Source organism: Microtus pennsylvanicus, chromosome 3, assembly GCF_037038515.1.
Source record: "Microtus pennsylvanicus isolate mMicPen1 chromosome 3, mMicPen1.hap1, whole genome shotgun sequence".
NCBI classification, from domain to species: domain Eukaryota; kingdom Metazoa; phylum Chordata; class Mammalia; order Rodentia; family Cricetidae; genus Microtus; species Microtus pennsylvanicus.
This window is the reverse complement of record NC_134581.1, coordinates 28,004,439-28,020,521: the sequence shown is the minus strand read 5'-3', so window position 1 is coordinate 28,020,521 and position 16,083 is coordinate 28,004,439. Positions and strand designations below refer to the sequence as shown.

The window sequence follows — 16,083 nt, the reverse complement described above, 5'->3', positions numbered from 1 at the left end:
AATTTTATTGAAAGCTGTACTTCAAACCCAAACCTTCAAAACAGAAAAGCTGTTTCAAACAAATTTGTACAAATATCATGATACCAGTGTTTTAAAGATAACCTACAGACAATTATAAAAAGGCAACTATTATACAAAAGAATTCTATGGCAAATCTTTTTTATAAAATCTTTTATAAATAAACTTGCTTCATGATAGAAGATAAAAATTAAATCTACCCTAAAAATACGTAATTGCTCAGAAGACGGGTTGAGTGCTTTTGAAATCATGCTGCTTTTTGAAAAATGAAATTTTAACTGGGCAACAAATACCACGTCATACCCACTCACTCAAGCCTTCTCATCTCTGGGTATGGAAACTTACGGGTTTTATTTTGGTAGCCACCTTAGTAAACATAAAACACTAGCTGCTTTCACACTGGAGCTTGTACAGTGCACTTGGTGTAAAAAACAGCAATAGTGCCAAATTCACTTAGTAGGTCTTTAAGGGACTTGGTGTCACCAACTGGGCAAAAAAACAACATTATAGTTTTCTGTTCAGATTTTATTTGAAATCTAATTCAAATTGTCAAAGCTACAAAAGAGGGGAAGACATCTGTATTATGTGTCTAAGTCACAACATCCTAAAACAAAATACTACTACTGCCAGCAGATCCATTATACACATTTCTGATGAAATTCATTAGCACAATAAAAATTTCATCTTGAGAAACAGCCACAACAAAAGTAATTTATACAATATAAAACAATGACAGGTCTACAGATGCAGTTACTCATGAGTTTACACATGCATTCACAAACAAACAAACAAACAAACCCAGGAATGCTCTTTCATTAGAATTTTGTTTTTGTGTGTGTGGTTTTTTTTTTTATTAAAAAAAACAAACAAAAAACAAACAGACCATTCAGGCACAAAACAAACTTGCATTTCCAATAAGTGACAGCATCTTAAAAATATATGTCAGTGTTTGTTTTTCTTTGACTTTTTATGAGACCTGTGTGGAGACCGGGACTGGGATCTGGATTTCTTTCCTGACTTCTTAGGCGACCTAGACCGAGACCGCCTAGACCTTTTAGGCGTCCTTGAACCAGATGGCGACCTGCAGAAACCAGTAAATAAGAACAATATCTGAGTACTTGCCTTCCAAAACTGCTTACATTCTTATATGGCTTAAGATAAGCTTCAAGTGGGCATATAAGCCACTAATAAGAGAGCAAACTCAAATTTATTCTTACTGTATACACACACAGATTTATTTTGTACTTAACATTCATGTGTGATCAGTCAACAAATCACACATGATATAAAAAGTCAGATTTCTGAACTTTACTACCGCTCTACTGAGAGTGTGTATCTTTAATAAGCTCCCCAAGAAACTAATACCCCCAAAATTTGAACCTGTAATCCACAAGATAAAATTCAAGGTGGGAACTAAGACATTCACACACTTTAAAAGCACAGAAGCTGTGCATTCTATGATTTTGTGGGGGGAAAAATTTTCTTACTCAAGGTCATTTGAAACAACATAATTTATTGTTTTTGAGACAGAGTCTCCCAGACAGTGAGTGGGCTTAATCGCACCTGCCACCACATCTCACCCCAGTAATTTTGCTAAGTTTGTTCATGAAGATTTCCCAAATAAAAAAATATATATACACACACATACATATGAGTATGTGTAGTCTTCAAGAGGAGAAAGTAATCTATTACATAAAGACTGCACAGAAAATGGTTACAATAATGAAATATTAGCATATATATTCAGGTGCAGCTCAAGAAAATTTCCCTCTGTAATATCAATATATTTATGAACTACTTTTGTGGAATTAAAAGGCTTAAATAAAAGTATGAAAGTGTGTATCGAAGAAATGATCTACATAGTATTCTATTTCCTTACCCACATACTTGCTTCTGTGGGGAGGAGGTATTCTTTCTCTTCAGTTCTTACAAAATCTAAGGCTATTTATTACCCAGAAACAAAGATCAGAATGAAAAAGTAACACCCCATCCCCAACAGTGGACAGCCTTTAACTGCTAGAATTCTTCTATACCTGAACCATGACAAAACTGGAAAAGGAGCAAAAGAGATAATCTAAAATAATTAATCATTTTTCTGGGTTTTTGAAATCTTAACAAAAGGGCAATCACATCCTCTCCAAAGCTGTAGAACACTGGTGACTGACCTGTAGCTAAGGGTGAGTTGCACTTACCTTTTGGCTTTCTTGCTAGCATCTCTAGGAGAATCTTTGTGAGATGACCTGGACCGTGAGCTTTCTTTATGAGATCTTTCTGAGCGTTCTGACCGTTCTGATTTTGGAGATGGGGACTTCACTCGCCTACCACTGCTACTCCGAGATGGGCTGGGAGAAGTACTATGCCGTCTTTTCCTACAAAACAAAGCACATAAACTCTATAAGTGACGAAAAATACTTAAGTATTCATTTTCGATTTTTACTGAATTAGCTACAAATGCTTCCCAGCTTACAATAACTTAACTCTCACTATTCATACTAATAATATTTTCCACCAACAGTCAATGTCCTTTATTTCATAAACAAGTAAGTTTATGGGCAAAAGACAGTTTGCACAAAAAAAAGACACAAATGAATTCGATTCTTTTTTTTTTTTTTGCTGTAGAAAAGATTACTAGGAAGATGAAGAAAGTCTGACACTTTAGACTGGGTAACAATGAAAATTTTTTTCAGTGCTAACTTCTTAATGTGGTACTTTTACTGAACTTGGATGACCACTTAACTGGCTGCAGGTGAAGTAGAAGGGAAGAACTAAGAAGAGAAGTAGAGTGTTTTAATAGGTGGAGCAATTGGGTGAAAGATACATGGGGATTATTTGACCTATTCTTATAACTTCTATGAAACCGAAATTACATCAAAATAATAAGACAAAAAAGGTTGTATTTCTTTGTTAACCAATCTGTACAATTTTGCTTTTTACAAGTATGGACAGAGTGATTATGACAGGTTTCTCATTTGCAACCATTGGTTTTTACAATGTGGAAAACTTTGATCCTATTTACTGAAGCAGCTGCTTCGCTCACTAGACATTTAAGAACTACAGAAGTAGAACATGGTCCAGGGAAATGGTTCAGCAAGTAAGAACTCTTAACCTGAGCTTGACCCTCTGGAACCTACATGGCAGGAGAGAACCAACTCCCACAGCTCTCTTCTGACCTCCACAAGATAATGATGGCATATATGTACCCCAAAGAATAACATACACACTAAACAAAAAGAACTTAACATGACAAGCAAGCCACTGTGGCTTCTATATAATCTTATTTCATGACGAAAAAAGATGCTTACAGTGGAGTCGAGAGGCAAATATCACAAGTTCTTATGTAAGCCGTGGGGTTGATACCCAATAGTGTAACTGAATTCCTACAAGGAATTAAGGCTGAGGCTACCACATGAACCAAGTAAAGAGATGATGTCCTAATTAGTTAAGCCAAAAGGCAACTGCCACTCTCTCAGTCAGTTCTGCCTCCTACAGGCAGAAGCCAACCAAGTATGTTTACTGTGAAAAGGCACTTCCAATTTGTTGCTACTAATGACAGAAATACTTTAAAACCTAACAGCACTCCAACTCTGAAACAAGGCAGAGTAACTACGACACGCCATACCTTTCTTTTCTTGTTGGAGTACATTCATCTTTTTCCTTCTTGTCTTTGGATCGGGATTCCAATTTTTCTTTATCTTTTTTGTCTCTTTCTCGTTCTCTTTCTAACTCTTTCTCCTTTTCCTGTTTTTTAAAAGAAAATAATTGTTTTTAAAAAATGTCAGTCTAGGCTATCCTATGTGTCTAATCCCAGTTTCTCTAAATAGTAATTAAGGTATGATTATCATTTTCATTTTCAGAAACTATCTAGCCATTTCTCATATATCACATCATCGTCATCATCATCACCATCATCATCATCATTGTCGTCCTTGTTCAGCAGCAAAATATTTCCTGAGTGCTCATCACAGCCCAGACAACATAGTGACAATTTTCCAAACACTAAGTCATTCTGTGATCCTTTACCACACTATCACTCTCAATCTAGATATGGAAAACCCGACTCAGAAAGTTTAAGCACAATGACCATGGTCACACCAGAAAGTCAGGAACTCAGTCTAAGAGTTCCTATCTCTTCACATCCCTACCACATCAAAATAAGGGAAGAAGGTAGAGAGGGAGAGAGAGAGAAGTAGAAGGGGAGGGAGGGAGAGAGAGAAGAAGGGAGAGAGAGGAGGAGGGAGGGAGATGGGGAGGGTAAGGAAAGAAGAAATGGATCAGGAAGAGCTAGTAAGCAACATAACTGACCTTCCCATCACAGATTTCAAGAACCTAGTTATAAAAGCAATTCTGCCTGTATACAGCAGGTTCACTTAATAAAACATTCTTGCCAAAGACTTTATTATAAGTAATGATAAAAGGAAATGTAATCCTTACTTATAAACTGATTATATAATTATATAAACCAGAAAAATAACTGTTCATTCCTAGTTGTCCTAACTGCCATTTCTCAATAAAATTCTAATTTCTATTAATAGCAGAATAGTCAAAGTAGTGGCTAAAGATACTGAACCAACTTAGTTCTTTAAGAGCAGAAATAGAATTTATTTATAATTGGCATACATCAGAAGTGTTACCTAACTGCTGCTTCCTATTTTTAAAAAGAAATTCTTATAACTAAACACTGGCAAATTGTTTTACAGAGTCAGACCAAAACTACTTTGTCTTGTGGGTTATAAACAATCCTTTTAACAATGGCGCAACTGCACTATTGCAACAAGAGAACCACACAGACAATACCTAGGTCAAGATGCATAGCTGTGTTCTAGTGAACTTTATATACAAACTGACAGAGATCATAGTTAACTGACCTTCAGCATATGCCTTCTAAAACCACAATCTTGTCTCCAAGTAATGCTCATGGGATACAGAAGACTAAACTAGCAATTGACATATCTTTTAGTTTGTAGTCACTGAGATTCAGGGAGCATTTCAACATGTCATCTTCAATGCAGGCTAATAACCAGTTACCATCACCAAAGGGACTCAAAAGGGTATATATAGACAACTAATACCATTTTAAAAATAATCTCATTTATCTTTTCCCCAAGTACATCACAGAATACAAATCCAAGGAGATACAAAGGAGATCAACTTCTCTTAATGATACTCAGTATACACTTACCTGAATGAAGATAAAATTATTTCTTGATTGACTATACATTTTATAGAAACTATACTACAATTAGTCTATTTTAAACATTCTGATTTAACACTACAGAGCAATAATAGCAATCCTATCTAAGACCCATCAGAGAAAACTCCAGTGGCACACAGCAGCGATGGCAGAGGATTCCACAGTCAGCACAGCTGTCCAGTCACTTTACTAGGCAGCTCCCTCCCACTGTTTCTGTACCTATAAGCTCCTAGGGATGCCTTTTTCTTGTTTGATACTGTTACTATCACTGTAATGATGGCAAGGTACAGGACAAAATAGCAATTACAATGGAAATCCTGGGCATTTCCATAGTCACCACATGGGGTCTTAGAGCTGGTGCTCTGCACATCCCTAACTCACTGAACCTAAAAAGCCCAGCACTCCCTGATGCCGTAAGTATTCTACCCCTTACTACACCTTCCCAAAAGCAGGACTTTCCAGCCCTCATCTTCACCTTCATTAGTGTTACTTCCTAGGACTCCTGGTTCTTACTAGCATCAATGCAATGTCTTCCCATAGCATTTTCCAGTTAAGAAAGCATATTCTTAGCAAGATTAGCTAGTCCATGGGTAGTGCCCTGAATAAAATATTTCTAACCATCATTCAATATTTATACATTAAAGACTACTGTTTGCAATGTACTTCCCTTTAGTATGCTATGACCCTACTAGTCTACAGATAGGTAGGTAACTGTGGAAACGCTATTACTGAATAAACATATTCCTTACTCGTTGCAACAATTTATCTCTGTAGTGCTCGACTTGTTCCTGGAAGCTCTGGCCTGGTTTTTTAGGTCTCTTTCCAGATTCCAATTCATCTTGAAACTTCATAACTTTGAGCTGTAAAATAAGACATTTTTATAAGAATTTTCTATAACACTTTCTCAAGCACTGCTTTTCTCCTACAGCAAAGCAGTGACTGGTTAGGACATGATCAAAATATAACCACAACAGAAGGTCTGTTAAACAAACCCTCTACACAAAATTCAAGCCATCAAACACAAACACAATATTCTCAACTTGGAGAAGATTAAACCATAGACTGTTTTACATCCTTAAGAACATACTTGTTAACCTAACAGTACCTAGTTCTCCAAATCAGAAGGAAAAAGTGAGTACAGGCAAGCACACTTGGAGCAAGATTTAAGAGTCAGCAGGACACAAACAGAAAACAGGTTAAAGCAACAAGAAAAACAATGTTGGTGTTCTAGTTACAGCTCCTTAGAACAACATACACCGCTGCATGGCATGAAGGCTCCACTCTATTTACAGCAGTGTAACCACGGACCATCAAAACACAGACTTAAACCATATTCACACTGTACCTTTTAAGAAGAGTAAATACTGATTTAAGAAAGAATTTCTTGCTTCATTTCTTAAAATGTATCCCTTAGAATATCCATGGTCCGTATTCTGTCAATTACATTTTAAATAAACGCTGATTGGCCACTAGTCAGGCAGGAAGTATAGATGGGACAACCAGACAGGAAGTAGAGGTGGGTCAAGGAGAACAGGAGAATTCTGGGAAGAGGAAAGCCCATTCCTCTGCAGTTGTGAGCCCGCCAAAGAAGAAGCAAGATGTGACTGCCTCGCTGGTACTGAGCCATGTGGCTAGCATAGACAAGAATAATGGGCTAATATAAGTTATAAGAGTTAATAAGAAGCCTGAGCTAATGGGCTAATCATTTTATAGTTCATATAGACCTCTGTGTGATTTCTTTGGGACTTAAGGATTGTGGGAACTGGGCAAGACAAAAATTTCACACAATACCCCAAGCTTATATGATGAATATTTCCTGTAGCATACTAGTAGACCACTTACATATTCATTCTAACATTTCTGGCTAATTCTATGCAAAAAATCACAGATTCACACACACTTGTAATGGGTATCAATCTGAGAGCCTACACCCACCATCACAATTCCCCCTCAGAAAAACCCAAACATGTAAAATCAGTAACAGAAAAAGAAAATATAAGAAAAAGTGAGACTAATTTCACATTTTATTCTGGAGATTTAAATATTTTGGCCAACCCTTACTCCCAGAGACAATGTCTTACAATCTATTCCAGGCTGGTCTCAAACTGGTGACCCTGACCTTCCCAGTGCTGATTATAGGGGTGCTGTGATTATAGGTATGCATCACCTTGCCTGAGTAAAACTTTTACAATTCTGTAAAGACTACTAAAAAAGATAAACATGGGCCAGCGAGATGGCTCAGTGGGTAAAGGTGCCTGCTGCCACATCTGATGACCTGCTCCATCCTAGGGACCCACATGCTGGAAAGAGAGATCCACAGTTGTTTTGACTTCCATTTGACTGATGTGACACATAAAATAATAAATGTAATTTTAAAACTTTTTGAAGAGAATAAACTCATGATAAAACTTAAAGTAAGACACTAGGGTTGGAACGATGGCTTGCTGAGAAGATCAAGTGTCATGCGAGCCTGACCACCTGAGTTCAACCCCCAGCAGCCATGTTTACCTGGATCTGTAATGCTAGTACTCCTACATGACACAGTCACTGGGAAGTCTGCAGGTCACTTATCCTGGAGCACACAGAATGGCAGAAATAGTAAGACCTGCCTCAACAAGGAATAAGAGAACAGACTCCTGAAATTGTCCTGACTTCCACACAATGCACCTGCTCTCTCCTCCCACCACATCCCCTAGACAGACAGACATACACCCACACACACATGCATGCACACGCGTGCGCACACGCACACACACACACTACAAAATTACTAAAATAAAAACTGTGAAAGCTTCCAGGAGCTTAAATGTCCATGAAAATTTAAAAGGTAACAGTAGTCTCCCTTTCAACTAAGGGCAGGAAAGTGATGAGTGAGCAGCACACGGACATCCCACACCTGTTCAACCCTGTCTACGTAAGAAATAAAGAGAGCGTCCTAGCAGGCTAATATCTCACTCTACTCTATGTGTAGATATGCATTTGAACAGACTATATACTTAGTAAGACATTTAGGAAATGAAGCCTGTGCATTGGAAAAAGGTTCTAATCCTCTCCCTGTCCCACAAGTTAAAGAAGTATTGTCACAATATCTGAATTCATGACTGTATCTTCTAAATTCTTTGATTTTTGTCCTTTTTCTACCTAGTTCACTTCCATAGCAGTGTTTTATAAACCAGAGACTAAGATTCTCTCCATTTTTTCCTTCAAACAAATCTTAAAATTAGTCTTTACACTTTTCATCTCTTAATGAATTATACATTTTAAAAGACGTCAGACACTAAATTGAGAGAAAAAGCAGGATGATGCAAATGCCTGAATTCACCACTGTATGACTCCTCCTCTAACCAAATTCTGTTGCATAGAATGTAATGTTGGTAACTGGTTTAAAAACTAAGTTAAACAATAAACTGAATTTTTTGTTTTGAATAACTCAGTTCTTATTCCTTAGAGTAGCCAGCACCCTTGGTTTCTTTTTTTGTTGTTGTTTTGTTTTTGTTTTTTGTTTTTCTTAGAGTCTCTTACTGAAACCCAGAGCTCAACAATTAGAACAAGCTGGGTGGCCAGAAAATTCTGCAACTTCTGCCTTCTCCTCTATGGTGATGCAACATCGCATGCACAATACCAAGCCCAGATATTTACATGTGTTCTTGGAATCTAACTCAGGTCTTCAAATTTGCATGGTGAGCTCTGTAGAGACCGCACTGTCTTCCAGCCTATTTTATTTTGAGATAGAGTCTCACTATGCATCCAAGCTAGAATCAAACTTGTAATCTCTGATCTCTGCCTCTTGAGCGCAAGGATCATAGGCATCAGCCACCACATATGACTAAAATTATTTTTTGAAATCATTATAAATCCCACCTTAAGAGTTCCTGACACTGGGACCTAACTAGGCCCAAACACAAGTTAAGATATCCATAAAAAAAAAAGTGACCACACTTCTCAACACAAAGGGAAACAGTCAATGCAGATGCTGCCTTGAGACAACAACCAGGCTCACATTCTCACTTCAACAGTCTTTTGTTAGGGACAAGCAGAAAAGGTTCCCCATCACCAAAGACTTTTCTTGGTCTTTGGCTCCCAGCATTCTACTCCCCAACCTCTGTTGGCAGAACCTGGGAAAGCAAGCAGCACAGGAAAAATAGTACTAGCCTATCTTGTCAGCACAATACATGGTTATAGGTTTTCACATGTCTTTGTAGAGAATATGAGTATTGTAAAGCCACACGTCCATTGTTTCGGTTGTTTTTTTTTTTTAAATTAATCACTGGTTAAGGTTTAGCTGTTAGGCATTTTTATAAAGACATCACATTTGAGGGAAGAAGAAAAACTGTAGTATAAAATACAGTATATAGTAAAACTACCTAGAGAAACTAATTTAGAACTGTATTCTTTACTTAAACAGTTCTCTAATAAAAGCACTGGATTTTAAGACCCAAAACTGATACTCAAAGGGACAGGGAAACAAAGTTTGTGAGACTTGAGTTTTGGTTAGTCTGCTACCTGCTGTGAAACCGCTCCAGGACTTAAATGTCCCAGAGTAACAACAGAGAAGAATCTAGGTACTATCAAGACGAAGACCTACCTGCCTTTTAAACCTAGGATTTGCCTTATTTCCCAAATTCTGAGATAGGTGAGAATTATGAGAGCTGGGGAGATAATGAGTGAAATTTTAACAAAGGGATAGGGAGCAGACTATAAAAGATCACATACAGTGCACACACACAATATACACCACATATATACAGAATTTGAAAATGATAATGCTCATAAAACCCAGCTAACAAAGATACATTATATGGTTTTCTTCTCTTTATATTAATAAAGAAACAGAACATTCTAAAAGAAGAATTAGGCAGTCCGTATTGGCATTTTTTAATATTTGTGTGAGTCCAGACATGCCATGGAAATTCATGTGGAGGTCTGACTAAGATCTGTCCCTCCACCATGTATGTCATAACCATCAAACCCAGCTCATCAGCTTGGTGGCAAACACCTATTCTCACTGAGTCATCCCTTCTCCCCAAGCCCTATACTGACATTGAAACTCCAATTATCAAGAAAATGTATTTTTATTGAATGCAGTCTTTATTTCTATACCCTACTCCCCAGTCCTGAGGACTGAACGACCAGTCTTTTACATGCTAAAACAACCACCCTATCAGAGAACCACATCCCCCTCCCCCCCCACCAGATACTCAGTATTGCTTTCTTTATAGTTTGAAACAGTCTGCCCAGGCTGTTCTTGAGCTCTCTAGGTAGCCCAGGTATGTCTCTACTTATCCCCTTCCTGACCCAGGCTCCCAAGAGTCTGAGGTTACAAACATGCACCACCATGTATAGCTCATTTTTACTCTTAGTAGCTGTGCCAAATTAGGAAGAGCTGCTCAAGAAGACAGAGGGAGTTATACGTTACAAAAGTTTCACAGGAAGAAAAAGGTCCAAAAGTGAGTGTGTTCACCTCTACACAACACCCCATTCCTCTAAAATTGTTAAGAGAACAAAAAAGTATCCTATGGAGAAATTAATTAAATTACTAACTAAAAGCTTATCTCTACATACTAACTAGAATCATGCTGATTCTACACAGGGTTAAACCAAAATGTTTTCTTTGGTTTGGTGACACTAGGGAAAGAGGTAGTGGAAAAAGCCTTCAGTGATTATGTAGAAAAGTAGGAAGGAGATCATCCAAATACAGCATGTATCATAAGAACTAAGATACTGGCACATCGCAGGCATTCCACATTACTATTAAGTGGGGACTATGGATTGAGGACTCACATATTCTTTTCAAGTGCTAGACTAACTGGCCATTTTGCTGGGAAAGTTTACCACCCTGAGCACTCAATAATGCTTTTATCCTCATGAGGTCCTGTCCCTCCCTGAGGATCTATAACAGTTAAAGGTTCTCATGTGAAGGAGAGACTTCCCTGTAAATAAGCTCAAGATCCCAAAGCAAACCTAATGAAAATTCATTGGGAGATGCACACATTCCAAGCACAGACAGACAGACAGACAGACAGACACACACACACCAGTCATGAAAGTGTAAGATTGATTGGAAACAAGAAGATACTCAATGGAAGTTTGGAGGGTGGAGGGGACAAAGGATAATGGGAGTTGAATATGATCAAAATACATTAAATCAATGCATGAGAATGTCATAAAACTCATTATATAGAGTTAATAATATGCTAATAGAAACCATTTATTTTAAACTTCCCCAAATGCTTCTCTCCAACAAGTCCAAGTAGCCTGAGATACAAAACAAACAGCATTGTAAAAAAGCAGTGAGAGAGGAGGGCACAGTTTGCCTGAGATAGTTTGGGTTTTCTTCTTCTTAATGTTAAGACTCAGGCAATGTATACACTATACCCTATCATAAAACCTTTCAAAGAAACCACTATAATTAATAAAATGTAAACCTAAATTCAATGTGTCAGAAAATATTTTTACCTAGTTATATATGGTATGCATTCAAAAATCAAATGGTTTTTCCTATTCCTTGGAATCCATTTCCCAGAGGCTCTCCTGTATGCCATGCATTCGAACCGAGAACAAAATACACACATACACACATCCAAATAAAATCATAGCGATAAGTGGGACAGGAAACAAGGCTAGCGTTGAGAAAAAGGGATACTTGAACCAAGAAGCAAAGTTAACTCGGTTTCCAAGCATAAAGAATGCTGTGCCAAGAGGAAGCTGACTTCGTGTGGAACGTTAAAAACCACTAAAGTAGTTTTCATTTGAATGCCATACAAACCTCAATTTCACGAAGCTTAGCTCGTTTTTCTTCACTCATTTCTGAGTATTTAGAGAACTTAGACTCAGTCATTTCTTCTCTGACAGGGTTAGAATACAAATGATGTTCTTCTGATTTGGAACTCTGAGTGTCTTCTTCATCTTCACTTTCTTCTTCTTGACTTTGGAAACAGAATACACCGCATGTCACAGCAGGGACACAGAATACTGTATTCTACAGTTTGGGTATTTGTTTCTCACTGTCCTGGACCTTAAATGATACTGCAGAACAACTAAACAAAATACTGTATTCTACAGTTTGGGTATTTGTTTCTCACTGTCCTGGACCTTAAATGATACTGCAGAACAACTAAAACATTTTCTGCACCTATTTTAGACAGTTCTGAAAAACGTATCCTTCTACAGAGAAAGTTGAGTTTCAATATAATATAATCATGCTTTTAATAAATTCTGTGGTAATGTTATCAGTGTGCTTTTCATTCTGCAATAGTCATCCACAGAAATAAAATGAAGAACAAATGGGTGTTGCATACGCCTCAGTTCAGTAAACTCATGAAGGCTTGTGCATAAAAAGCCCAATGTTCAGCCCTCCTTCTGTAGAGTATACCCTAGAAAATACATGATTTTGTCACACTCACCATAAAAACACGTAAGGGCCTCAATCCAACACATAAGGACCCCACCTGATTAGCACATTATACTAAAGCACCACATAAAGTTTGAGCATTAAAAACCTTCACCTAAGGTTATAGCTCATCCTGAAAGCTAGCTCTTGTTTTATTTATGTTTATAAATAAATAATTTATGTTTATTTTATATTCATTTATTTGCATGTATGAATATTTTGTGTACCCATGCCTGCTGCCCATGGCCATCGGTAGAGGGTTTTAAAACCCCTGGAACTGAGTTAAGAATGGTTGTGAACCTCAATGCAAGTACTAGGAATCAAATCCAGGTCCTCTTCAAAAGTAACAAGTAACAAGTGCCACCTGCTAAACTTTTATGAAATGTGGAATTTCAAAATTCTAAATCTATACCAAATTCATTACAAATGCTACTATTTTTAGCATTTCTTTCCAACTGCTACAAGTACTAATTTTAAACTCCACCTCTACTAAAAATGTAATAGTTTATTATTATATGAAGCAGCCCTCAGCAAAAAGGCATTTCTGATCCAGCCACTAGAGAGTAGTAGTGAGCTGTAAGAAATGTTGAAGGACCAGGAAGCTTTGTGCAAATCAGCGTTCCTCATCTGCATAAGCCGATGCTTATATTAACATGGGAGTTCTAAGAAAAATTAAAAACATGAATCCTACTTCTACTGACCCATGTTTCTAGCAATGATTACTTCAACATCAATACTAAAATAAACTCATACAGTAACACAAAAATCAATTTTATGCCCCTAATGCTTTCAGAAAATGAACCTAACAATGTATCTGGCATTCTCTGATGAACTTTCTACCCTTCACTGTAAAAGGAAGAATTATTTGATCAGTACAGTATATAGTTAGCTAATATTTGAGATGTTGCTAATGACAGAGTCATGGATATAAAAGTCAACAAAACAGTTTCAAAGCAAACTAACCTGAATCATTCACTCTAGTATTCTTCAGTTCCTGAGACCTATCGCCCCTGGTTTGCCACACTTCTACTTTCTAATCATTACCAACTTACTCAGTCACACCAACAGAACTGCCAGTTTCCCCATGCCATCAAACCGTCTACAAACTACTGACTGAGCACACTTCCTTGCAAGCCATCAGTCCCTCTACCAAGTACACACAAATGCACATTCTGTGCTGGGACAACAAAAGGGCTTCCCCGATTTTCTTCTTCCATCTGAGAATAAAAGATTATAGTTTTTACAGAACAAAAAGTTCTTCCCAGAATAATCTTGATAGCAATTTTTCCTATTGCAAAACTCGATTATTCAAAGCAATGAAGCTTCATAAAACTTATCATACAAACTTTACATTCTTACTACCACAATGTTAAAAGCAAAAATACTTCTGATGATTGCAAAAGAGAAAAAATCATCATTTCTTTATACTCATAAAGCCCACTTATTCTTACCTCTTCTGACATGTTTTCATTTAAAATAACAAAATAGTTCTTAGCCATGCACTATCCAGAAAAAAAGGAGTATAATCTTCCCACTTAACATTTTAAAAATCACTTTTTTGTGGATCCAAAACAATATTTGATGACAAAGATTTGAAACAAATACAACAGATGAAATAATAGCTACAAGGCAGAAATGTATAGCCTCGGTTAGAAAACCCATCCATGTGAAACCTAGTGCAAAGACCAGAGACCAAAGCTCTTTATTCACTGTAAAAAAAAAAATGAAGACGAAAGGTGACTCTCTCACAAGGATTTGAAGGTGAAGTTATCCTCTTCACTATTATTTCAACTATAACTGTCAGTAAGAAAAAGGGGATGTATATGTGCAGGGAACTGTGTGTGTGTGAAACTTAAAGATTCTTACTTTTGGTTTTCTTCTTCTTCTGATTCTTCATGCTGGTCAAATAGCTCCCACTTGGAAGTTGTCACAGCTGCAGAGGGAAAGGTAAATTAGCATTCTGCTACAGCACAGTAGAAGCCCAGCTTTAGAGCTGAAAGTTTATATTACAGAAGCTTTTATCTTCATCTTATCTTTTCATGTACTATACATCTTTTCTCATACCTACACTATCTATGTAAACTCAGAAATGATTAAAAGCACTGTCTGTATTTCTATGGTGAATGGCATGACTTATTTTATCACATCAACAAATACTAACAGACACGGGTCCCAGTAAGTGTAAAGAGAAAGGCAAATGTAAACGGGATCTAAGAACCACTATGGGAGGTCAAAACTCAGTTTCTAAAACAGATTTCCAAATGGATGCTGCTTCCCATCTACACTTTCTATAGAAACACCTCGGCCTGAAAGGTTATCACGATTTCTCTAATTGTACTCTCAAAGCTTCCAAATTGCAGGATCTAAGACAATAACATAAAGGAGTAGTAATTCAATGAATTTCATTGAAATTCAATAAAGTCCAGTGAATGCTTATGACAGACCTAAAACATGATAGCACTGACTCTGAAGGCTGAAAACAAAGGTTTTACATACAAAGAAAATATACACAAGCAAATACAAAGGCACCAATAATTATTGTAAGAACTCAACTTTCTTCCCCCTCAGCAAGCGCTGGGGATTCAATCCAGTGCCTTACACATGCTAGGCAAGTACACTCACTACCAGTGAACACACCACTAACGCAGTACACAACTGCATAAAGCTCAGTATTTGTGATTTACTCACCTTGTGCTTCTAATTCAGATTCATCTACAGCCTCCCATTTTGATGGGGCAACTTTAAATATGGGTTCATTCTTCTTAGAGTCTTCAGTTGCATCCACTATTGAAGAAAAGATTAGCTATATATTAGGGGATGACTCAAACTAATGGGCTTATCAAAAAGCTAATAAAAGTAAGTCCACATGTAGGAAACACTGACAGCATCAAGGATTATAATTAACACACTTTTTTTTGCTTCAACCCAATTTTTAAGCAGTGCAAAGCTTTCTTTTACCATAGCAGACACAACCCAAGACCTCTAGGAAATGCCTGAGCCTATGAACACCTCGGAATTATGCTGTTTTCTTATCCACACATACTTATAAACAAGGCACAGTAAAAAAGTAATAGAAACAATCATAAATGTACTCTGATACCTAAAACTTATGAATTTTTTGGAACTGTCCATTTAATATTTGTAGACCAAAGTTAGCAGCGGGTAATTTTAAGCATGAATAGCAAGGCAGAAAATGGGCTTAGAGGAATTACTGCATAGAAAATCAGGTAAAACACTTTAAGCATATGGAGCTGAGAGGAAGAAAAATAAATAATACTTAAATCATTTTCTAAACTAAAAATGCCATACTTTATCAACACTTTAATGTAATTTTAGACAAGAGAAGAGACAACACTGAGCATCTGACATCATGACTATAATCAACACAAAATGTTGCCCATAGCTTTAAGACAACTGAGACAAAAGAGGAAAGCTGCTATTATGATAGAAGAGTGGCATCCTACAAAAGAAAGATGGCTGTAAG

The 16,083-nt window shown here is 37.0% G+C and overlaps 1 protein-coding gene across 7 annotated transcripts in view; it reads right to left on the bottom strand.

Annotated features, from left to right (window-relative positions):
- Window positions 1-522: 522 nt before the first annotated feature.
- U2surp (U2 snRNP associated SURP domain containing) overlaps window positions 523-16,083 on the bottom strand; it is a 53,828-nt gene continuing 38,267 nt past the window's right edge. For all 7 annotated transcript variants that reach the window (XM_075964978.1, XM_075964979.1, XM_075964980.1 and 4 more), the window contains 7 exons: window positions 15,288-15,383; window positions 14,466-14,532; window positions 11,976-12,135; window positions 5,959-6,069; window positions 3,638-3,756; window positions 2,211-2,387; window positions 523-1,099 (listed from right to left, as the gene is read on the bottom strand). In XM_075964978.1, the coding sequence (XP_075821093.1) occupies window positions 961-1,099; window positions 2,211-2,387; window positions 3,638-3,756; window positions 5,959-6,069; window positions 11,976-12,135; window positions 14,466-14,532; window positions 15,288-15,383 (869 nt within the window). In that variant the 3' untranslated portion in view covers window positions 523-960. The remainder of the gene's footprint in view (window positions 1,100-2,210; window positions 2,388-3,637; window positions 3,757-5,958; window positions 6,070-11,975; window positions 12,136-14,465; window positions 14,533-15,287; window positions 15,384-16,083) is intronic.